Source organism: Benincasa hispida, chromosome 10 (genome assembly GCF_009727055.1).
Source record: "Benincasa hispida cultivar B227 chromosome 10, ASM972705v1, whole genome shotgun sequence".
NCBI lineage: Eukaryota > Viridiplantae > Streptophyta > Magnoliopsida > Cucurbitales > Cucurbitaceae > Benincasa > Benincasa hispida.
In genome coordinates this window covers 13,717,487-13,742,726 of record NC_052358.1, presented here as the reverse complement: position 1 = coordinate 13,742,726, position 25,240 = coordinate 13,717,487, and the positions used below count along the sequence as shown (strand labels likewise).

General features: G+C 28.6%; 2 protein-coding genes across 2 annotated transcripts; both read right to left on the bottom strand.

Annotated features, from left to right (window-relative positions):
* Positions 1 to 1,120: 1,120 nt before the first annotated feature.
* LOC120089363 (WUSCHEL-related homeobox 3-like) lies at positions 1,121 to 2,814 on the bottom strand. The gene is made up of 2 exons (XM_039046803.1): positions 2,228 to 2,814; positions 1,121 to 1,593 (listed from the first exon to the last, which is right to left on the bottom strand). Exons 1-2 carry the CDS (start codon positions 2,576 to 2,578, stop codon positions 1,387 to 1,389), a joined length of 558 nt encoding a protein of 185 aa, XP_038902731.1. The 5' UTR covers positions 2,579 to 2,814; the 3' UTR covers positions 1,121 to 1,386.
* Positions 2,815 to 13,328: 10,514 nt separating this feature from the next.
* On the bottom strand, positions 13,329 to 15,769 carry LOC120088818 (embryo-specific protein ATS3A-like). Its single transcript, XM_039046260.1, has 2 exons — positions 15,574 to 15,769; positions 13,329 to 13,941 (listed from the first exon to the last, which is right to left on the bottom strand). Exons 1-2 carry the CDS (start codon positions 15,670 to 15,672, stop codon positions 13,495 to 13,497), a joined length of 546 nt encoding a protein of 181 aa, XP_038902188.1. The 5' UTR covers positions 15,673 to 15,769; the 3' UTR covers positions 13,329 to 13,494.
* Positions 15,770 to 25,240: the final 9,471 nt, after the last annotated feature.

The window sequence follows — 25,240 nt, the reverse complement described above, 5'->3', positions numbered from 1 at the left end:
AAATTAAACTTCTCCCAAGTGACCATTAGTAGAAAAATGTAAATAATAGAGAATCGACACAAAAATATATATAATTCATTGACAGTGTGTTAATTACGTCTACGAACAGAGGAAGAGAGCAGCTTATTATTGGAGAGGATAATTCAAATTATAAATCAGAGACGCTTCTAAAGTTAGAGAGTTTATATAGCGTGTTTCTCTAAACTGTAGGGTCAAAATTACAAACAATATAAATATGATAAATACGAATGCAACTTAGGTTGTTTGAAGCGTTAGATATCATATTTAAAGTATTCTAACATCTTCAATTTCAGTTTTAAGAGACCAAAATAGTTACTTTTTGTAAAGCCATGTTATTATTTGTAAATGGAAGGCATGTTTTTATTTGTAAAGACACATTGACTTTAAGCTTAGCCCTCTGAAAGATTCTAAGTCTACTTCAATAGACATAGACAGGCCTTAGCTAAGCTCTCTGTTGCTGTTTTCTACACCCTTCATTTATCACTTTTCTCAAATCTCACTCAATCACTTCTTCACAGCTCTTATATATATTTTTTTATTTATGTTGAGGATCTTTCTTGTTCGGACTGAAAAAAAAAGGTTCTTTTGCTATTAATTAATTTCTAAATATTGAAGGTTTTCTAACTGCCCAATGAAGTTGTTTAGTTAGTTTGGTTGACATGATATATTTTATTACAGGTATACTTTATGTGGAATGGTTTTTTTAAACCAAAGTTAAAAAAGTGCCTTTTGTTAGGTTTAGAAGTACTAATGATCAACTGTATTTGAAATTAACATAAGATTGTTTAAAATGTGCATCGATGCACAATTATCGAGGTTCGTGTTTGAACTTATCGATTAAAAGAAGTATAGTAGTGAAGAGTCGTTCACTTGATTAAAGAGATTGCTCAAAAAGTAATAGATAGTTTATTAATTGAGTGGAACCTTGATGGTCCTTTGTTCGAGGAATTTATGGGTGAAAATACAAAATCAAACTTATACCTTAACTCTCTTAGAAATAAAAACAATTTTATTATTAATTTAAATAAAATTTAGAAATTCTTTGATTTATAAAAATATCCATATATTCATAAAATTAAATTTTCAATTTATGCGCATTTATATTTTAATCCTTAGAAAAGGCCACACCATACACAAATGACAAAGACACCATAGAGAGAAATACAGAAATTTGTTAAAAGGCGGGGGGCAGAATGTGAATAAATGGAAAAAGTGAAACGGCAAATCGGATTTTTTTTCTCCCATAATTTTTACAATATTGATTATGACACCCAATTTTAAAACCCTACGTACTCACTACTTACCCTACGCCTACGCCCTACCCTATTTTTTCCCTTTAATTTTTATTTTATTTATTATTTTTCATTAATTCATCCATCCGCCGTTTCCACTCGTGCCTTCTTCTTCCTTCATCCAACTCGCTCTCACCGGAAACAGCTCCAACGTCCTTAAAGTCCCATTACGACATGTCGTCTCTCCATCTTCTTCCGCCACCGTCGTGCCCTCATCGCCACCAAACCACGTCGTCCTACCACCCTCCACCTCCGTCGCCGGCTCCTCTTCACCCTCCTTCTGCTTAAACAAAAACTCGTTAATTCACTACACCCAACTAAAAAAATAGCATTCACATAATAAATACAATAAATAAATATTTATATATTCTCATCAAAATTTTGAATTTTTACCTTAGATAGCACAATTCAAACCCAACCAAAAAAAAACCCCATATTTATACTATATTTTATATTAGTATTAGAAAAATACTTGGTGCTGCGTACTTAATCACAAGATTTCAATGAAAAATTTATTTTAAAAAAAGATATATATATATATATAGACATAAATATTTGTTTAATATTGGGTGCAACTTGACTTCACTCCAGTATTACCCTTTATTATGGTCTATGGAATGAAGTTTTATTCCACCCTACTGGTAACATGGAACAAATCAACTAGTTCGGTCAATATTCAATGAGATTGTATCACGTGTATAATTTTTTAAAAATGACTTTTTTTAAAAAAATTTGTGTGAGTAAAAGAAATAGGAAGTATAATCTAATCATTCCCACTCACATTTATTGTATTAAAAAAAATATTAATCCTTAGAAAGATGAGGTATAATTACAATAATTAGGCTTATATTGGATAAAGTAAAAAAGAAAAAGAAAGAAATTAGGATGCAGGATAAGATAGGAAAGGGAAGTACCTGATGAGAAGGAGATGGAAACGGGAGTAGTTGCGGCACATGCTGGGGAAGGAAGTAGTGAAAGAACTGAGTATGCTCATCAAAACGGTGACGTTTCATCAAAAAATGATGTTGTTGAAGCTGTTTATAGAGCTTCCTTCTTAGCTTTTGGCGATCTCTAGCCTTGTGATTTTGAAACCAATAGAACACATTTTTGCCTTCGATTTTACCATAGAAAGAAAGATGAGAAGTAATATGCTGAATTTGAGTGGCATTGGGAGTTTTAAGCCCATTTCTATAAATTTCCTCCAAAATCATCACTTGTTCTGGTGTTGGACACCATCTTGAAGGAGTAATACCTGATGGGGACATAATTTTTTTTTTTTTTTTTATTTGTGGAATTTGGAGGGGATGGGTTGGGAGTTTGTGTGTGTATATATAGAAAGATTTGTTGACAAAAAAAAAATCCAATGGATAAAAGAGGGGGAGAGGGACAAGGAGGAAGGATGATGATAAAAGTTTAAAAATATATATAAAGGAAAGGGCTAAAAAGTCATAAATTTTAGAGGAAAAGAAAAAAGGGAGTGATGAAGGAGTGTCATGCTATGTTTCCTTTGGAGGGGCATTCATCTCTAGATTTCAGCCCCTACGTACATACAACAGAACAGACGTTATAAAAGCCAAATATATTATTTTTATAAAATTACTCCATAAAAAAATATTGATATAATATTAAATTTACTCGTTTTAAGTTTTTGGATCTTTCCTCATTCACTCTTTTCAGCCTAACAATAAAAACTAAATAGATTATGTTTCTTCTAAGCAATTCTATCTCAAACTAATTAGTATTAGCATGGGCAATTCATCAATCTATATCTATAGTAACTTTTTTTGTTCATTTTTTCAAACTTGGATTTCAATTTTTTGGACCAGATGACCGTTTATGAGTGTCATGAATTTTGATACCATATTAATTAAAGTTGAGGTTTCAACTCATAACTAATTAACAATGTAATTTTAGAATCCTAATACAGTTTTTCATTTAAGTATCTTGTATGGAAAAAATAACTTATTTACCTTATAAGGAGTATAAGGTGTCTTTACTTTTTTTTCAAATAGAATCTTCACAAAAGATGAAGAAATTTGGATAAATACATTTTAGAAAGTATAATACTCAAGTGCAACTACACATATACATAACTTTTATAAAATTATATAAAATTATTTTTTTACAAAAAAAAAGTTTTACCTACAACAACTTGTAATTGGACACTTGAATTGAACTGCACAAAACAACTTTGATTACACCTAAGCACCTTTTTAAGAGAAGGGAAGGGAAAATATATATAGAGAGAGAAAGGAGGGATAAAGAGCAAAAAGTGAAAAGATATAAGTAATATAAAGCTATAGAGAGAAAATGTTATACTTGTGTCTTGTGATCGATATATATATATATATATATATATAATTAAAAAAATCGTACACATCGGTTCATGTTAACTAATAATTTTTATATGCATACAAGACTTTTTTTAAAATGCAAGAATTAGTATACACGAAACAGATTTGTGAGAAGAAAGAGAGTAATTAACAAAACTTCATTAAACTAGAGCTGTTTTTTAATTTATACGTACGTACTTCTCTGTTTTTAAAAAATAAAAAATAAAAAACTGAGATAATTTATCAATTTTAAATTGATTTACTCATAAAAATTTAAGAAGTATTTGGGATATTAAATTGAGTTTTAAAATAAATAAATTGGAATTAGAAACTTTGTATTTGAGGTGTGAAAAAAAGGAAAAACAAAGAGGGAGTAAGAAGATGATTATGTCATCATCACCTCGTAATATGACCACGACGACGACTACTACTTTCTCAAACGGAATCAACAAGACGGTCAGTCGCTTTGGACTTCCCCCTTTTCCTCTACTGTCAATCACTCAACCTCTTCACCAATCAAAACACGCCAACTCAGATACCTTGCCAATTCATCATTTATTCATATTCCACCTCATCATATCTTTTATTTTATTTTTTTCCCCACTGGAAAACGTCGCGTATTAGATATGGATAAAGCGGTGCATCGCAAAGTTCATAAATGCGGTGGGGGTCAACAGTTAAACAGCGATCTCTGTCTGTCGAATAATCTCAATCGTCCGTTTGTCGCCACTTCACGACGATCGTCAAACTTAAAATTTGTGTGGTGGCCTGCCCCTTTTTTTTTTTAACTCCATAAAAGGACGGTAAATATTTTTTGAACACTGCAAAAAGAAGTAGAAGCAAAACGACATCGCAGAGTACATTATCTTTCTCTTCTTCTTCTTCTTTTCCTTTTTCTTTCTTTTTTCTTTTTACTGCGGATTTTTTTTTTTTTTTTTAATTTTCTTTTTTCAAACAGACATTGGTCGGCCTGGCTTCTGGAAAACGACAAAGACAGAAATTCAAATCAATTAGGGCAGAACGGTAATTTCACTCTACTGAACTCTAGACAATGATCCTGGTCGAATTGCGTGGGTCCGGGCCCGGGCCCGCTCATCCGATTCCGTGGGCCCCGCAAAACCTACCCTTTTGTATGTCTCACAAGGTGGATTAAATGTGCGTGTTTTTTCGAAGTTCAAATATATATGGTTTTTTCAAATATTTTTTTTCCCTCATTTTTTCCATCTTATTTTAAAATTTTGTGTACTTTTAAAAAATAAATATGAAAATAACATAAAAATTGAAACTCCAAACTTTTGGGAAAAAAAACCATAGACCAAAAATTTTTCACTATGTAAAAATTAATTACAATCACACAGAAATCTCTCATCAACCCTAATTACATAATTACTCTTTGAAAACTTTTGACTACTCACAAATTTTTTTTCCACTATCAACTAAAGAATACAAAAAAAAAAAAAAAAAAAAAAAAAAAACTAGAGTTAACATACTTAAGTTGGTAAAATTTGAAATAAAAAACATAGACTTTTTTTATAATGCTTAGAGCATATTGTTTTTTTTAAAATTTTTCGATAGGATACAACTGAATTTCTAATAAAAAAAAAAACCCAACGAGTTAAAAGTACAATAACTAAAATGAACATTTTGAAAGTGTGGAAACCAAAATGAATAAAATTTATGGTATAAGAACCAAAGTAGTAATCAGACATTTGTATTAATAAAATAGGCCTAAATTATAATTTTAGTCCCTATAATAAAGAGAAGTTAAATTTAATTCCTATAAGTTTAAAAGTTAAAATTTAGCGGTCCTTACCATTCGATAAACTTTTTCATAATAGCTCCTACTATTTAAGAGAATTTTATCGAATCGTAGAAATTAAATTCCAATGATAAACATAGTATTAAAAAAAATTCTAATGATAAATCAAAGATTATAGTTACTAAAAAATCACCAATCTCCCAATTATAAGTGAATTTAACCATCAGTTTAAAAGGGATTTTAAAAATAGATTCCTAAATGAGAATTAATTTAATGAAGAAAAAAAAAGATTAAGAGAGAGATGAAGAATTAAAATACGACGACGTATGGTCTAATCAAAATGAAGCGGGGGTCGTGTGTTTTGCATGGAACTGAATTGCGTGATTGGACGGTTCCTTATGTCAATCAGGCTGTGGTCATCTCTTTCTGACCACTACCAATCCCCCTACACCGTCATCATTTCATAATTATATAGTCTTCTATTCTTTTTTTATTTATAATTATATTATTCCAATAAAAAAAATTGAGCGAATGAATGTAGCAATTTAAACTTTGTACTTTTGCTATGCCATATTTATCAAACGGTAATAAAAATTAGTATAGTTGAAATGAGATTTCATTAATAAATGAATCTTAATAGGCTTGAATCACAAACACAATTAGATTAATTTTTATCACGTTTATCTAAAATCATGAATTTGTCACAACAATAAATGTGACAAATTGATAATTTTCATATTGTTACAGTAACAATATCTGTGATGATAACGATAACTGTAATGGTAAAGATATTGGATCTCATGGAAATTTTCAACCACGATCTGATTTAACACTTTTTGTTCCTTAATCATATTACACGATTTTATTACAAATACCAAGGAGAGTCCCACATCTCATTACGATTATGGAAAGCGGGTAAACAACAATGAACGTAATCAACTAGGGCCCTCTTTTTATATTACTATTAATGAATTACTTTTTAACTAGTGTAAAAATGGTTTTAGTGTATTAATATACACCCTACATTTTGTCTCATTTGAGAGAAACCTCGTGAAACTTATTATAAGTGAATTCATTAAACCCATAAACTTTTAGAAATGTATTAATTTAAACTTTTAGTCATAACTTTATTTGATAATCGTTAATACATTTCCTCTGATCATCTATTTTGTAAAATCGATAATTGAATAAGTCTACACACGTTTTAAGATCCAAGCATTGATGAATTTCAAAGATAATTATAATAAAACGTCTTAATTGAATTGCTTATGAAAATTTAGGAGTTTAGCTAACTTGAATCATAAGTTTCACATATATTAATATAAAGGAGGTTGTAAATTGATACAATTATAAAAATTCATAATTTAAATTAATATGATTATCAGTTTAATGTTTTAATCGACACATCCCAAAATTTAGAGTATAAATTAATATTTATCGAAAATAATAATATATTTGACCCAATTGAGAAACTACCAATATTAAATATTTTTTTATTAAATTAATATATGTTATGAAGTTTGAAAATGTGCACGTTGATAAATTCTCCAGTGTGGTGAATAAAATTAATAAAAATCCAAAGAGGGAAATTAAAACCAACATATCGTACAAAGTATTTACGTAACATGTCATGTCATGTTAGATTGAGAAGAACAAGAGAGAGAGAGACCTGATCAACATTTTGTTAATAATATGTGTGACCTAATTTGTAGCTTATATTATCTTCACCACAATGTCTAAATTAAAAAATATAGGGAATATTTTATTTTTAATTCCTAGATTTTGGGTCTAATTTCTATTTAGTTTTTAAAATGTTACACATTAAGTCATTAAGATTTGAGTTTAGTTTAAATTTCGTTTTTAAGTTTCAAAATGTTATAATTTTATCCTTAATATTTGAATTTTGTTTCATCTTGGTCCCTAAATTTCAAAATTTACACGATCACCTTAAATTTTATCCTTAATATGATATTACCAATAACGATGTAGGTAATTAATTTGTTCTCAGAAGTTCACAATCACCTTAAGTGGTTTTTTGCGGTTGGTCACCATTTGATTTTTGGTTTTTTTTTTTTTTTTTTTTTTGAAAATTAAGCATATAAACATCCCTTCCACATCCAGATTCATTGGATTAGTATTTTTTTTTTTTTTTACCAATGTTTTAAAAAGTTTGAATGGTCAAGAATTCAATGCTTTTACGTCTGAATGGTGCATCCATGGGTTTAGACGTTTTATTGTCTATATTTTAGGAGTGTTTTAAAAATCAAAGCCAATATTTAAAAACTACAAAAAAAAATATTTTTGAAACTTTTAATTTTTTCTTTGGAAATTATCTAATTATTCAAATATTTACGTAGAAAATATAAAACCAGCGAGAAAGAAATTTAGAAAAAACAAGCATAGATTTCAAAAACTAAATAATTATCAAATGAAGACTTAATAACAAGATTACGCATAGTAAAAAAGTTAACATATAAAATCTATCGGAATATAACTAAGTTGATAAGACATCCATTATTATTTAAAAAGTCAATGTGACTTTATATTCATACCCTAGAATCAAGGTTTAATGTGTGAACGTCGATGAAAATATCAAGTTCTTAATTTTACAGTAAATTCAATGAAAATATCAATAAATTGTCGGTTTCAATAGATATTTTTGAAAAAGCTATAAAAAATTAAATTAATAAATAATCATTTTATGGTTTTCAAACAAGTTAACATGTTTATTGTTGATATTATATTTATAATAATAATATATAATGCTTATTCTTCGTATTTCGTAGATTTTTATGCGATATAATAAAAATATCGATCCACCTAATATATGGATGTGTCGAAGAAAATTGAATACTACGTGTGGAATTGATTAATTGAAAATGAAAAATAATAAGAAGAAAGAAATGGGATTAAGAAATAAAAAGTATGAAAAAGCAATAAAGTTGAGGTGGGCATGCAAGGAGTGATTGATTGGGCAGGACGGAAAAACAAGCGGGTCAGATCAATCAAACAGAGCCGTACTTCGGTCATGCCAAACCCATGCTTACCGCTCCCTATACCATTAGCCTCTACCTCTCTAAACCTTCAATCACACCTACTTTAGGATACATAAACTAATTATGTTTTTTATATATATCTTATATAAAATTCAACTTTTATTCAATTACTTCTTTATTCTCTTTAAAAAAAAATTATTTATACCCTATTTGATAGAGATCTTAAAAATAGATATGGTTGAATTTCATGTTTTTAAATATGTGGTTGATAATAGATTTAGAAATTAAATTATCATTTAAATAATTATTGTAAATACAATACTATATATTTATAAACGATGAAATTAGTTGAAGTTACTCATTAATATTTAGTTGACAGTAAACTGTTATTAGTTTATTTATGAATGTTATTTATATTTAAAAAAAATCGTATAATTATTATTTTATAATATTATATAATTTATAAAATATTGCATTTCACTTATTTTAATTTTAACAAAAACTATACAAATTTACAATATCAAATTCAATATTTTTATTAATTTTTTTAATNAAAAAAAAAATGAGTTGCGTTTATTACCTGACATACTATATTTCTAAATATTTTTATCTGTATCTAATATAATTTTAAATTTTAAATTAAAAATTTGGATAGAATGTTGTTTTCAGAATTGATATTATTTGGATTGAAGTAGTTTTTAGAAACAGAATCTGGGTTATCTGTCAAACACATATTAGTTGAAGTCGGTGCATTTGAAAATGTAAAACAAAATCCAAATTCTATACCAAACAGGCCCTTAAAGTTTGTGGAGTCTTCATACTTTTCAAGATCTCTTGTTCTAAAGATTGTAAGAATACATGAGATTTCATCTTTTTAGATGTTAAATTCTCAACATATCTCTTTAAGATGTGTGTCTTTGGGTTTATTATTTTTATTTTTTCTTTTAGTCAAATCTCCATTTGAGTTTTACAGACTCTAATATTATATTAGATAAGTATGATATTAAAGCAAGAGATTTAGAACTCGAATTCCTATAAAGTCATGTACTATGGGATTCTCTTAGAATCTTTGTATGATATATGAGTTGTTATTGAAATCGATAAACAAAGAAAACAAAAAACATAAAGAGTAAAGTAATCGACATGCAGATTTACGTGGTTCACTAATAATGTGTTAATTACATCCATGCATAGAAGGAAGTGCAGTTTATGTTAGAGAGAAAATATCAGATTACATATTCATATGCGTCATTAGATTTAGACAACTTATATAGCGCACTTCTATGATTTATAGGGCCAAAATCATAAGTAACGTAAATAACATATATACGAATACAACTTAGGTTGTATGGAGCATCATATAACAAATTCAATGCATTCCAACATGAGTTATTCATTGTTTCATTGCCAATGATTTTGAGATGGAATCCATTTTTATCTACTAGGTATTTCTTCATTTAATTGATTGTCATATTATGTGAGATCTAACAATATTGAATAGTTTTACCCTATCTATGTTGCTACGACGGTCCAAGAACACGCTCATTCTTCAGCTATAGAGAGACTTTTGAATTGCAAGATACCATTATGAGCTTAATATATATGACTGTTATTCCGTGAAATAACTCGAATTTCAAATCATTCACTTGCTTTAACTACTCATGCTATGGATGTGGGAGCATCAACTCCATTCCTATGGGCCTTTGAGGAGGGCAAGAAATTGTTGAAATTTTATGAAAGTCATCTACTTGCAAAGTCGATGGAGTTCCACGCTTCGCAACGTGTTTAATGATACATCTATATAATAGTCTACACATAGGTCCAAAAAAGGACGCACTACGCATGGCCTCTTTTCCGTGGATGAGATTAGGATGAAAGGGCTTGCTTTCATTTGCATTTAGTGAAGAAGAATGAGGTTGTGAAAGTTTTCTTTTTTCTTTTTCCTTTTGGGTGAACATAACGAGTAGGTAGCACAAAAATACTATAAAATTTTCGTATAATAGAAGCTAACTTTTTTCCCCCATTTTATAAGTTCAAGTTTAATGTCAAGAAATGAATTACAATTTATCTTAAGTAAAGCAGATTAAATTAGTTGGGTAGATTAGAAGTCCTCGATATTCCAGGTCAATTAATCAATTTTTAAGAATAATATAGGAGAAGTTGTAAATACAACAATTAAACTCAAAGTATTAGTAAATATAGTACACCATAAAAAAAATTTACAAATATAGCAAAATTTAGATCCAACTCTCATAGTCTTATCGATAATAAACCATATTGCTAATAGGAGTCCATGAATGATAAAATCTATCACTAATAGGAGTGTATCAACAATAGAATGTATTATTATAGATTTTATTATATTTGAAATTCCTTAAAAATAGTTCTCTACACTTAATTAATAACTCTAAAATATTCCATTGCAATTATTCTTAGGATTGATTGGATCACGGATATTGTTCAATGAATAAGGATATTAAATATCTGAAATAATAAATGTCTGTATTTGAATGTGTAGTATAACTAATGTCTGGAAGTTAAAGGTTCGTGTTTGTTTTTGTTGATTAATTTTGTACATAAAAACTAAAATTAGATGATTAAATATAAACTTTTGAAATAATATTAATAATTATTTAATATTTAAAATATTAATCAATAATGTTAGGGGTTTGGGAGAGGAGAGATTAAATTTTTCTGACGCAGCGTTTTTTCTCTCTCATGCACATGTCCAAAGAACAAGAAGAAATTCATCCAATAATTAATACCTTGTAAAAACACACATCTTACAAAAGGTTAAATTTTTCTCATGCGGTTTGAGGGTGTGTTTATAATACATTTTTAAGTATTTAATTTAAAAAATAAGTTATTTTAGATAAAAAAAATTGAGTATTTGACAACCATTTAAAATAGATTTTAAAGTGCATTTTAAATAATTTTTATAAAAAATATTTAAATATAAATTAACGTTTTGAAAAACATTTTTTTTCTCTAGTCCATCTAAATATGTCCTAATTTAATTGCATCAGTTTATCCATTGTAATTTCATACATTAATTCAACATATCCACTCATAAATTTCAAAGCTTGTACTAATTTCACATTGCATGATATGAACTAAATAGCTTGAGTGACTCTAAATAGACCATTAAGATATTATGAAATTAAAGTTACAAAAGTACACTACAATAGTGTTAATACCAAGCGCTAAATTAGAGTGTTGAAGGCGATTTTGGATTGAAGAGTGTAATTGACATTTGGTATAAATAGTAACGAAAAAAATCAAGAAGAAACAAAATACGGACTAAAAGTGGCAACTAAAGACCAAAATAGGCTTAAGAAGGTCCAAACCAATGTGCTGGACCTCGACCATGGCCGAGACCAAACCTTGCCAAATGCCCAATAGGACATGCTTTTCACATGTCCCGGTCCAAGAGATCACTCTAGGCTCATAATATAATGTAAGTAAGATGCTTGTCCTCGGCCAACATCATTATAACTTTCTCTATAAATACATCATTATAACTTCATATAAGATAACTTGAGTCATACTTTCAAACTCTCTAGCTTCCACAATCTCACTCATTGACTTATGTACCAGAGTCTATGTCATAAGCACCACATCAGTATGCAGTTTTTTCTTTCACTCTGAAGTTCTAAAGTCTGAAGCTCTTAAGTTTTGAAATTTTGAAGGTCGAAGCTTTCGATATCTAAGAACTGAAGATCGAGAGACACTCAAAATCTAAAGAACTAAACTCTGAAGCTCTCAAGATCTGAAGATCGAAGATTTAGGAGACTAAGACTTTGCCCACCAAAGACTTCGAAACTGAAGCTACAAAAAAATTTAGAAGACTTAAAATTCTTGTAATATTCGAGATTATATCAAAAGAATATACTATAGATGATACTTTTTTATACAACAAATTAATATAAATACAAAGTTAAAGTTCAACCAATCAAATTTCTCCCAAAATCTCGTCCAACAAATACAAGTTTGATTTTAATTAAAAGTTGATATGGTTTAAATATGTATAATTTTATTTTAAAATGGACAGAAAATAAGGGAGACAAAGGGAATTAATGATCAGTCACATCTAGGTACCAATACAACAAAAGTAGTAAATATTCTGAATGCAACTTTCCATCATCGTTTCACCAAATCTCTGTAATCGTCTGTCTGTTTTTCTCTGTTCTCGTTTTTGACAAAAACCATTTCCTTGTTTTCTTACATTGAATTGAAGTTGATAATAAATACCCATCCACTTCCATTATTTCCCCCCTCATCTGTTTTCTATTTATTGTGATGCTATTTTCAAAAGTTCCCAACTTCCCATTTAAATTTATTGATTTTATTAAGTTTTATTGATGAAGACATGAAAGATTAGGGAACTGAAATCATGATTAGTACTAGCTCAAATCGTTTAAAGTGAATAATATTATATCACGGAAGATAGAGAATGTTTTGTTATTTTTATCTATTGATAATGATATCAAAATTATGGTCTAAACATAGATGTATGGTTGAGATCCTCAATATTGATAACAAAAGTAATGAGTCATGTAGATAAAACTCTAGATCGACAAAAAGTGATTGGCCATACAACAATTGAGTAGAGAGTTCTATCAATTCAGATGGATTTGGATGAATAGTAGATCTATTGAGTTGGGTAGATTGATAGAAGGAGATTAAGTGTGCGACAAGTTGGTCAACACCATCAAATATATTCCACAAAAATATTTCATAGTTGTGCTATATCTAGCTTTGCTCTAGACATTGATAAGAGCAAATTCTCAAGAGGGTTAGGAGCGGATGGATGGGAGGAGACTCATTATTCGATGTTATATTTTGTTTGAGAGGAGAATTGTTAGATGAAAAAAATAATTATATGGCAATTATATGATACCATTTTGGAGTTGTTCCAAAACAAAGTCATAAGGTTTACTCAGTTGTCTTTATCAATAGAATGTATTTGTGATCTCGAAGTTAGAGGGTCGATTAAAAAAAAAAAAAAACCAATAGGTACATTATTTATTTAAAATAAAATTGTTGGATATGGAGATTGTAAGAAATTGGTAAATCTATTCAACAATGGTAAATTAAACTTTTCTATTGCGTTTGATGCCAAAAGGAGTGACTTCACCCGGGCACGTGTCAAATCCATGCCAAACGTGCCGAGGCAATACCCGTCGGAAATAGAAATAATTTGAGCTAAGATGTGGGCCCTCCAGCGACCGGACTTGGACGAATCCCGGCCGCCAGTCGTCGGCGCCGACAAGTTTAAGGTAGAGATAACAAATTGGTGACGTCACGCATTTTCCGGTCACTTGGAACTGGTCCACCATACAAGCTTGAAACGGCTTTCTCGACATGTCGTCCAGAACTTGAGGTTGTAAAGGATCCACCCTTCTCACTTGCTTCGAATTCAAACGTCTTACGACAATATCGTTCGAATTCGTGTCGCCGAATCTCAGGCTGACGTGGTTCGATGTGTCGGCACCTTTCGTGCAAGTTGTTTCCACGGTGACGGCGTACATACAATTTTTCTGTATTTTCAATTATTATAAGAAAAGAAGGTCAAATTACAATTATGGTTCCAAAATTAGAGCTAAAAAAAGGAGTTTCATAATTTTGGAAGTATTAATTTAGGTCAGAGTTTTAATTTGATTTTTATGATTTTAATCTTGTTTCAATTTCATCTCTATAGTCTAAGATACCTATAGTTTAGTTGAATTACACACATCATCTTTGTTGTGCGCATGTATATAGACAAAAATAAAAAAAAATGAAAGAGTTATATTATTAATAAATATAAAAAATGAGATAACTCTAAAAGTTTTGATATTAATTTTCACTTTACATTTAGAATAAAAATCATTCCAAATTTAAAACAAAAATTGAGACTTAAAACAACGTAACGACTTATATTTTCATTCTAGGTTAGTATCACAAAATCTTAGGTCTCAAATTTTTTTGGTCCAAAATTCAAAATGATTTCCATCCTTATAAAAAAAGTGCTGAAATGTTTATAAAATGTCAAAAGTAAAATTTAAAAATTTTGAAAGAATAAGAGTACTTTTTTAAACCAAGTTCAAAGTTAATCAAGAATGTTTTCCTTAAATTCACCATCGGACTCAAATGCTTAAACTTGTAGATAAAGAAAAATTTAATTATATATCACCAATTATTTCCCTTCACTTGTGGACTTGAAATATGAAGAAGGCCCAGCAAATAAAAATCAGGACATCTTTAACCAACTTGCTCTAATATCATCTTAAATCATCAATTAACACAAATGCTTAAACTTGTGGGTAAAAGATATATTTAATTATATATCAATAACAATTTTTAATAATTTTCTTTAGTACAGTCGAAGCTTTTCAAAGACTACAGCCTTTCCGCTTTTTCCCTCAATTTATCAGCTTTTGTTTCTTCTCTTTGGGCTTTCCTCTAACTTTCTACCATGTCTGTTTTGCCCTTAATATTGGCTTCTTTTGCCCTTGTATCTATTGATTATTTTAATGAATAGGATGAGATATGATGAGGGTATTAGGATGTGTCAACAGATATTTTGGTGCGCCTACTGATCTACGTACATATATTTTTTGAAAAAAAAAATTGGAAATAGGGAGATTTGGACTACATAATTTGTGGTTACTAACATACTCGTATACCAAATTGAACATAACAATGTTTTTAATAATTTAGCAAAAGAAAAAAATGAGATGAATATTTTTAACTGACTACATTAATGGATAATACTAGAATTGAGAGCTAAAGGAAGAAACGAATTTGTCCAAAGACAATCCAACACAATGAAGAGAATTTGAAACATTTAACCAAACGTCAAAACAAATTAAAACTAAAGCCCAAACTCGAAAAACCAAATTGAAATTGGACTAAATTAAAACTTATAAACTATAGCTATCAAGTTAAAAACGAATGTTCAAATTATAGGAGCCAAATCTATAATATGACGCAACCAACTAAATGAGAATTTAAAAAGAAAACATCAATTCATATTTTAAATTTTTAATAATTAAAATATTAAACTAATTATATCATTTTAAACAATAGTATATATTAATAAAATTTATAAAATCTTCCGTAAACGAAATAAATTGTTATTCATGTATCAATTTTAATAGTTGATTTTAGTTGTTAAAAAAATCGATTACCTTATCATCGGGAACGAAACAATGAGTGGTGGACAATAAAGAAAATAGAAGAAGAAGAAGAACGTAAAACGTCGACGATGTTCCGCCGGAATCAGCCATGGGAAGGCTCTCTGATGTTAGGAATGGGAGAAGGCAGAAGCAAATAGATTATGGTTAAATTGTGTAATATTGTTAGATAAAGAAGAGAGAAGTAGCTAGATTGGTGCCATTCTTTTCTTGGGAACATAGAAAAGTGGAGATATTCCCCATTTTATGCTTTTTCAATCCCAAATTTCTCTTTATTACAGCAAAGCATCTTTTCATTACCTTAAATTACTGATTTATTCTTATTTAATAGATTGGTGGATGTATTAATACTATTTTTAATCACTTACTATTCTACATGTAATTCTTCAACTACCTTATTAAAAAAGAAAATACAAATTTGAAGTTATTAGTAGTCTTTTATAATAGTTTGATATTTGTAGAAGTATTTTATGTACATAGAGAAAAGTTCTAGGGTGCAAGAAAAGAAAATGAAAAAGAAATCCAACTAAATCAACTTAAACTTTTGTTGGCTCAAGTTGAAATCAAATTGGCTTTCTGGCTCAAGTTAAAGTATCTAAAAATCGAATATATATAGAAATACTAAGCTGAATAAACCTGAACCAACCATTAGTATATATTCATATTAAAATATATGTTTTATATCATGAGTTCTGAATTAATATAGATTGTAATAATTGTGGTTCTCTCCAACGGTTCAATACAACCTAGTGACCCATTAATCAAGCGACTAACTTTTCAACCGAACTGTTGGTTTTCATTTTGAGAAGTTCAGTTATGTAAATGTGATGATTTGATTAAGTTTTTAAGTTTTTTTTTTTTTTTTTTTTTTTAATTTTTCTTTATGCATTTAGTGATTCATATTTGGTTTGACTCTCAAAACAATCTAACTCGAAGAACTGGCTACATTCTTAGAGCAAATCAGAACAAATTTATATATAAAAATATTTTTGAAAAAAATGTAATTGTATTTTTCTCGAAATAATATAGAAAACAACCAATTTTATAAAAAGTATTTAAAAGATAAAACACATCTTTTAGAAACATTTTTTTCACGGTAATCCAATCAAGCTGTAAATCACATATTACAAATTTAAGTTTTAGTAGTTTAGAGTTGAGAGCACAAAATTGTCTTTCAACAAAATCAAAATGTAATTGTGTATAATTTATTTATCATAATGTTGTAATTAGTTTATCAAGAACAATATTAATTGTAGACAATGGGCCTCAACAAAGCCCAATATATTAGGCCCATTTTCTGCCATTGAAGAGTACATGAATTCATGATTCATCGGACAGCCGTTTGAATAGAAACCTCATAGCAATGGAGGTTTTTTCTTTTTTTCTTTTTTTTTTTTTTTGGTATTTTAATAATAATTATTATTTTTGGAAAGGTATTACAACAAAGATAAAGGATCTCAAACCTTGAGATAAAAATACAATCAAATTGAGTCTTACTATTGTTGACAATTTTGAAGAGATTTATTTGATTTGCACATAGTTCAACCGTAAATATATTGAAGTAGGAAAAAATTGACCGACAAATTAAAAAATTTTAGACATCAATGTGTTGTTACAGCTCTTACAATATCTAAGATATAGCACATGCTTGAGTCAAACTATAGTTTTTAGAACGTATAAAGAGTTTAAATAATTTAAAGAAGTTGAAGTTGAACTTAACTCTCTAGAAATTGCAATAATGTATTTTTCTTCCACAACAACTATTAATATTCAATAAATCAATCCGAATATTTGAATTGATTAAGAAACTATTAAATCTCTTAATGTCTAATTTAACCTACTCTAAGTATTTGTTACGCTAAAAAAAGAAAGAAAAATTTCCATATTTCAAATTAAAATGAATAATCCTTATCAAATAATGAACCTAAGTTAATCATGAAATATTTGGATTGAGATCTAGATCATTTATTTAAATTTTTATTCTAAAAGTAAATAAAATGTTAATATAAAAAATTTATTTACCATACCGATTGAATTAGGTGAATTGAGTAACAACCTCTACCTCTAACCTTTTGATAAATTATGTCAACCTATATTTAATGAAATTGAAACTTTTTAAGTGGTTAATCCAACAATATTTTGTGTTATACTTGATTTGATTTGATTGGTAGAAATTAATGAGCTTGGTGACTTCTTCGAAAATTGGACATATGGTAAAATTTGCAACATTTATTATTTGTTTACATTTTAATTTGAAATGTGAGAGCTCTATTTTCTAATTTTTTATTTTATTTTATTTGCTAAAAGGTATTTTGAAATACCTTAACGATTAGACACCATTTATTATTATTATTATCATCATCATTTCCCTTCTCCATACCTAAACAGATCGAACTCGCGACCTGTGGAAGGCATTGAGTCTGCCTAACTCTGCTTTCCACCAAGCCAACAAGCTACGACTTGTTTTGGTGCTTCATAGCCTACAATGAAATTATTTTATCTAAATTTTGTAATTATTATTTTTTTTAAAGATTTATAGTTCATTAAATAAAAAGGTTTTACGTACTAAAAAATATAAATATAAAGTTGTAAATTTTTAACTTTTAGGTTGGGATAGGTTTAGGTATTTAAATTCTAAAACATTACTCATAAGTGTTTAATGTTTTGATAATTTTAAAAATGTATTCATTTGTTAAATTGAATTTTATGTATAATAAGCCTCTAATTTTTTAATTTTATGTATTTAATACATTCGTAAATATTGATATTATTTTAATATGTCAATAGTATATTAAATACAAGATTGAATATTTAAAGGCATATCAAATACTTTTTATATTTGACCTTTGGAAACAAAATTAGAAGTTCCACAACTTATTAAAGATGATTTTTAAAATTCATTGGCCTAACTATTAAACATAGTTCTACAAGCCCAGATAAGTATAGTTTGTTGGGTTTATACCCTAAACCCTCGTAGTTATTTAATGATTATTTAATTTAATTATTAAATATGCAATATTAAATTATCTATTGCAGTAAAAATCTAAGGTTATTAAATGTAATCTTGAATAGTATGTAATTGACATACATGTTGATCATGTTTAAGTAATAACCTAAAGGGTCTATAGTATATGGACAAAGTTGGCTACCTTATTCTGATAACACTATAGATATGACCCACTTTGTAATTGTTACAAATGGTTTGTCAAATCCTTCATGTGGAGACATGTGAGTGAGGGTATCTTACCTAAAGAGTTTGTACAAGATTGGACTAAAAAAGTATTTAATCTTTCTTTGCAAATCCGTTAATTGAAGAGATTAATATTTCACAAGATGATCATATATGACTCAATCTTAATCCTGAGGGAGTTATAGAATCTTGTCTGTAAGGGTTCTTCCTTTGATTTATATGAGTAAGAGTGGTATGAGTCATCGACTCAATATGCCTACCATCTCGGGGGCTTGACCAAATAGGAAGCTGGAAACGTAATTTCACAAGATAGAATTCACTTATTTGCATATAGAGAAAATAGATGAATAGTTTCCTTAAGTGAGGATTTCAGGATTTGAACGAGTGACCCCACCCTCTCATTGGCCTGAGAGGGACTTGGTTTATGGTTAGATCATAAACAATATATTTATTAGAGGATCAGTAGTACTTAAAGGAAAAATAGGCAATTACAGGAGTAAAACAAACTTTGACCCAGCTGTATTTACGAACAACTCATGAAAGATCGACTTATTTGTGATAGTTATATCCATGGGTGCAACTTGTTTTACAGTGCATAAGAGTGCAATTATAGGTCTATAGTGGTTTGCCCTATAATTAATTAATGGAGATTAATAAATTAAAGAATTTAGTTAATTATTCTTATTAGTGGAGCTTATAATACATAGGTCTACGAGGTCCCCTTGATAACTTACAACGGACCAACATGGATCAAAGGTATTGAAAGAATAATTTGAAATGTTCAAATTTATGTATTAAATTAAGGAAACATATTTAATTTTATTAGAAACAATTAATATAAGTATTAATGAAGTTAGGTACATTATTACATAGTTAATTTGAATGAAATTTGAATTAAAATTATATAATATGAGAGAATTAATGTATTTGAACATGATTCAAATACATTATCCATTTAATATGAATGAGATTCAAATTAAAACTATAGAATATGTGAGCATTAATGCGTTTGAATATGATTCAAATAATTAATTATTTTAATATAAGATATTAAAATTGATTAATTAAAGTAACCTTATTAGGTCCTATAAATAGGACCAAGAAAAACCCTGAAGGAATGTTTGGTGCACAAGTTTGGAATCTTAAGTTTGAGAATATTAAGTTTGGGGGTTAGACTAAGAGGTTTAGGTAGCCTAGGTTTAAGAAAACTGTGTTTGGAGTGCAAGTTCTGGAAGTCTGAGTTTAAGAAGCTCGTGTTTGAAGTGCAAGCTTAGAAAATCTGAGAATGAAGTGCAGATTTATAAATATGGAGTTTGTGAAATATTTTCATGTATTTAATCGGTGATTAGATTTTAGATTAGTTTAAACTTGTTATCTTAATTATTTTAATATAGTTAAATTTAAAATAAACTAAAAAAAATGTAGAAGAATATTTGTTTTTCTTTTAAAAAAATAGAGATGTGATTAAATTTATAATTTTATTTATTTTATTATTTTAATAATTTGGTATTTCGATTTTACTAAGTTTTGAGATAAAACTTCAGACTTTTGTTACTTTAAACTAATTTGAAAATGATCCCCATCCAATTCCAACCCTTAAATGTGTTTTCACGTATTTTGCTCTACCTCTCTTAAAAAACATAGAGAATAGTTCTCTTAAATTTTTTTCTTTTATAATTCTTTATTTTCTTTCAAGAAGGCTCCTGAAAGATCATTGTCAGAGATATAGGGAGGAAGATCTTGTGGAAGAGACTCATCAATTGAATAAAAAATTGTTGGTAACCGTTCAACAAATGTCAATTTCTAGATATGCTTATCCCTTTTTCTTTTTTTCTTTTTTTAATTCTATTAAGAACCAAATCATGAGATTCCATCATTTCCGTTACGGGATTGAAGCATTTGATTTCTTCATAACTCTTTTAGCATTATACACTCAGCCACGAGGGTAGAGATTTGAATCATAAATCATATTCGCGATTAATGGGTCACATTATATACTTGCCCATCATGCATCTATATTTACAATATTGCCTACACGTTTTATTTCAATCCAGAGGCAGTTGAACCAATGACTAAAACAAAATAGTATTTTTGAAGAGGATCGAATGGGTTTTTCTTTGATAAATGCCTAAACGAAAAATTACATATTTTTTATAAATAAAATACCAGACAGGTATACCCTAATTGCTAAATCTATAAAATTATGAGGTATTTCAATTAACAAATTATTTAAATAATATATCGATTTGGTTCTTGGTCCACATTGAAATTAAACATCTTTGCTTCTTTCATTTTATCTTTTTCTAAATAACAAACATGCATGCACCATAATAGTTAAAATATTAAAAGGGAGTTGAGATTAGAGTTTGACTAGATTGCTTCTATAAAAAAAATTAATTTTAACGAATAATTTTTGTTATCTCCAAAAAGAAATTAAGATGTCAGATTTTATACTAAAAAATCAAAAGAAACCAATTGAGTGGCTTGATTTAGTGTGACTTCTCGATTTTTTTTTTTTTTAACAATATGTAGATTATGAAAATCAAATATCCAATTTCGAAATTAATAGTATGTACAAAATAGTAACTCAATTGAACTATGTTCCTTTAATACTAACTTTCCATTTTTTTTTTTACTCTAAAATTGAAGTGTATATTTATTGTTTCTTACATTTTTCTAGAAAAAAACATTTTTTTAATTACAATTTAAGTTTGAAATTTGGCACCTTTCATTTTTTTTAATTATTATTTTTGTAGAAAAAGGTATTTTAAAATACCTCAAATATTGGGTCGTAACTTAATTCCCTTTCTTCTATCTACCGAAACGAATCGAACCTGTGACGAATGATAGCACTGACGCCTCACTTAGCCAACAGGCTACGAAATGTTTCGGTACTTCAAAATCTATTCCAAAATTTGAATTATTTTTTTAGTACAATTTTTTGCTCTTATTTTCTATTTTATAAAAGTATCTTGTTTTTAATTTAGATATTATTGAATTAAAATTTGTAGGCCTCCTTTGATAACCATTTGACTTTTAAATTTTGTTTTTGAAAATTAAGCCTATTTCATCTACATTTCTTATAATGATTTACATTTTTCTTAAGTATAATGATTGAATTCTTAGCTAAATTCTAAAAACAAAAAACAATACTTTGAAAGCTACTTTTATTGTTCTTAAATTTTGGCTTGATTTTTTAAATTATTGACAAAAGGTAGATGACAAATGAAAAAATTTGAAAGTGGAAGTAGTGTCCACATGCTTAATTTTTAAAAACAAAAATAAAGCGATTACCAAATGAGGCCTTAGTTTTTCAAATTTTAACTTCGTATAGATACCTATACTTTTAAATATAACTAAATAAGTCTTAAGACACTACACTTTTTGTAACGACCCGACCCCCTAGGATTTAAGTTAGGTCGTTACTAAATACATGCATGCATAAAACTCAAAACGACACTCAGTTATGGTGTAAGTTCAAAAGTCTTTCATTAAATTCAAATACTAAATCAATAGTAGGGTACCCGTAAATCATAATGGATAATAAATAAGTCTGAAAAACGATTCTTAAATGTAAGTTTTAAACATCAAAACTAAAAATTACGAGAAACATGAAAAGAACTCTAAATCTCATGATGCGAAAGCATAAAAACTAGTCCCAGTGGCTCGATCACGAATTCCGCTTGTCCATCGCCGGTGCATCTCTACCCTTACCTGAAATAACAACATGAGAAAAAATAAGTATAAAATACTCAGTAAGTAACCGGCTGGGCATCTATGTCCTCTAGATACCCACCTCTGGTGAACACATATAAACTGCTCTAGTTCTCATGGGACTCATACATGCATGAAAAACTTATTTCTATCCTACTGTAGTTAAGTATGTCCACTACCTCTAAGTCCCGTAGGACCTACAACCTCTAGTGAATCCCAAAGGAAACACAATCTCTTACATACACATGGTTATGCATACACCTCTTTCGTATATACATAACCCACTTAATGTGTACCTCTTTCGTACACATGGTTACGTATACACCTATTTTGTATACACATAATCCACTTAATATGTACCTCTTTCGTACATCTAGTTATGTATACATCTCTTTCGTATACACATAACCCACTGAGTATGTACATCTCTTTCGTATACACATAACCCACCGAGTATGTACCTTTTTTGTACACCCCAGATCCTCTCTATAAAGGTAGGGATGAGTACCTCTTTCGTACACATGGTTAGGCATACACCTCTTTTGTATACACATAACCCAGTGAGTATGTACCTCTTTCGTACACCCCAGTACCCTCTGGGTATGTATCACTTTCATACACACCAGCCCTAGTACATCTCTTTCATGTACTAGTGCCTTTGGACGTGCATCACTTTCATGCAGTCACATAGTCTGGAAAGGAAAAGAGATTGTATGTAATTTCATATTACATATAACATTCACCTAATCATGAATCCTCTAAAATCTCATGATCAAGGTCAGGCTAGTTAACCTCAACATACGTAATTAATCTAGTATTAATGGATCCACTCTAGTACACCACTTTCACGCACTAACTCATGTAACAATCAAACATTTGAAATTTCATAATACATTATATACTCACGTACTTTCATAATAAATCACATCAATAAGGACATCAACAAAATGCTCCAACTTTTACCTAACTTTAAGACGTTTCCATAGTGGTGTCGCTTAAATCATAATTTAGGGTCATGCCCAATCGTCCTTTTAATTTATTTCATAAAATTCTAAATCATACTCATACATTAACTCATAAAATTCTAAATCATACTCATTCATTAACGTGCTTCAGTCATATTATCACATGCTCATATATCTTTTCTAAACAGTCTATTAAATCTCAGAACAGTCAAAATTATCCTTGTAACTAGTCTTACAATCCTCAACGTCAACAGATCAAATACAACTATATGGAATCACATACCATCTCATGCTAGCATTCAAGTATCTATGTACATAAATAAATAATTCATATATCGTACCAAAATATACTTTGATCATATTATACTATCAGTCTATCATGCTATCATCCTGCCAGAACATTCATTTATCATGCTAGCATACATCTAATGTCTGGCCCGTGGGCAGTTCCAGTAGTAAGATTACTTACCTCTAATCACAAACTCTAGAAACTAGAAGCTCAACCTCTTCCTTGCCCAATGGAACTTTGAATCAAATAAACATGCAAAATAACTTTAATCCTTGTTGGTGGTTGTTCGAAATTTGAAACTATTAAGAAGTGGGTAACTCAAATCTAATGTCGAATATGCAAAATAACTTTAATCGTTGTTGGTTGTTATTCGAAATTTGGAACCATTTAGAAGTAGGTAACTCAAAGGGGAAAAACGTGATGCTGCTTAAAGTTGCTATTTTTTGTTACATGTTTTTTTAGAAAATATTATTTATTACAATTTAAAAAGGTATTTTATAATATATTGAACTCGTAACATTATTTGCTGTAATTACTATTCTCTCTCAAGCGAAATGGATCGAACCTGCAACGAGGGGAAAGCACCGACGCCCCACTTAGCCAACAAGCTACCATTTCAAACTTTATACCGAAGGTTTTTCCGTACCAACTTCTTCTACCTATACCATGGAAGTACCTAAAAGTGAATGTATTTTTGGCCTTATTTAATATCATTTTTAAAAGTATAATTTCTGACCTTATTTTATATTTCATAAAAGTATAACTTATTTTTAATTTATATTTTATTAAAATAAATTTTTTAGTTTATCAATTTTTAAGTTGGTAGGGGTACCTATACTTTCAAATATGACTAATAAGTAACAAGACACTATACTTTTAATTTATTAATTTTAAATTTGACTGTTGTGTTTGATATAACATGGATGAAGGTTAATCAATTCCAAAAGTTAGTTTAACCTTCTAATAATCTATTAAATATAAAATTAAACATTCAAGAATATATATGATTCAAATATAAATTTTGTGATGGTAGCAAAAATGTAATTACATTTTTGAAACATAGATGATTACATTGATCTTTAGAATTATAGTTAATTACACCTTTTAGTAAGTCCTACAAATTATATTGTATAAGCCAACATAAATAAACCTCAACTTATTTATGTATCTTACACTCAACAAGGAGGTCAAAATTTTGAATCATAAATTCTTGTGTGACGATTTCATAGATCATCGTATATACTTGTCTATTGTGCATCCATATTTAACATACTCTCGACATTTTTTATTTTAATTTCAGGACATTTAGACAAATGACTAAAACAAAATAAGTGTTTTTGAAGAATGATTAAATGTGTTTTTCTTCAAAAAATCACATATTATTTTAAATAAAATATTGGACAAAAATACCCCTACACTCCTTAAAATAGAATTATTTTGATACTTAGATTCCAATTCCAAAATTTTGTATTAGGACTGTTTTGAGGCTATTAATTTCATCTA

Bases quoted from the DNA above. Each gene is read 5' to 3' on its own strand.
- LOC120088818 (XM_039046260.1), bottom strand. From the start codon at position 15,672: ATGGCTGATTCCGGCGGAACATCGTCGACGTTTTACGTTCTTCTTCTT. The intron at 13,942-15,573 runs GTAATCGATTTT...TTGAAAATACAG, and splicing joins GTTTCGTTCCCGATGATAAG to AAAAATTGTATGTACGCCGT.
- LOC120089363 (XM_039046803.1), bottom strand. From the start codon at position 2,578: ATGTCCCCATCAGGTATTACTCCTTCAAGATGGTGTCCAACACCAGAA. The intron at 1,594-2,227 runs GTACTTCCCTTT...TTGTTTAAGCAG, and splicing joins TTCCATCTCCTTCTCATCAG to AAGGAGGGTGAAGAGGAGCC.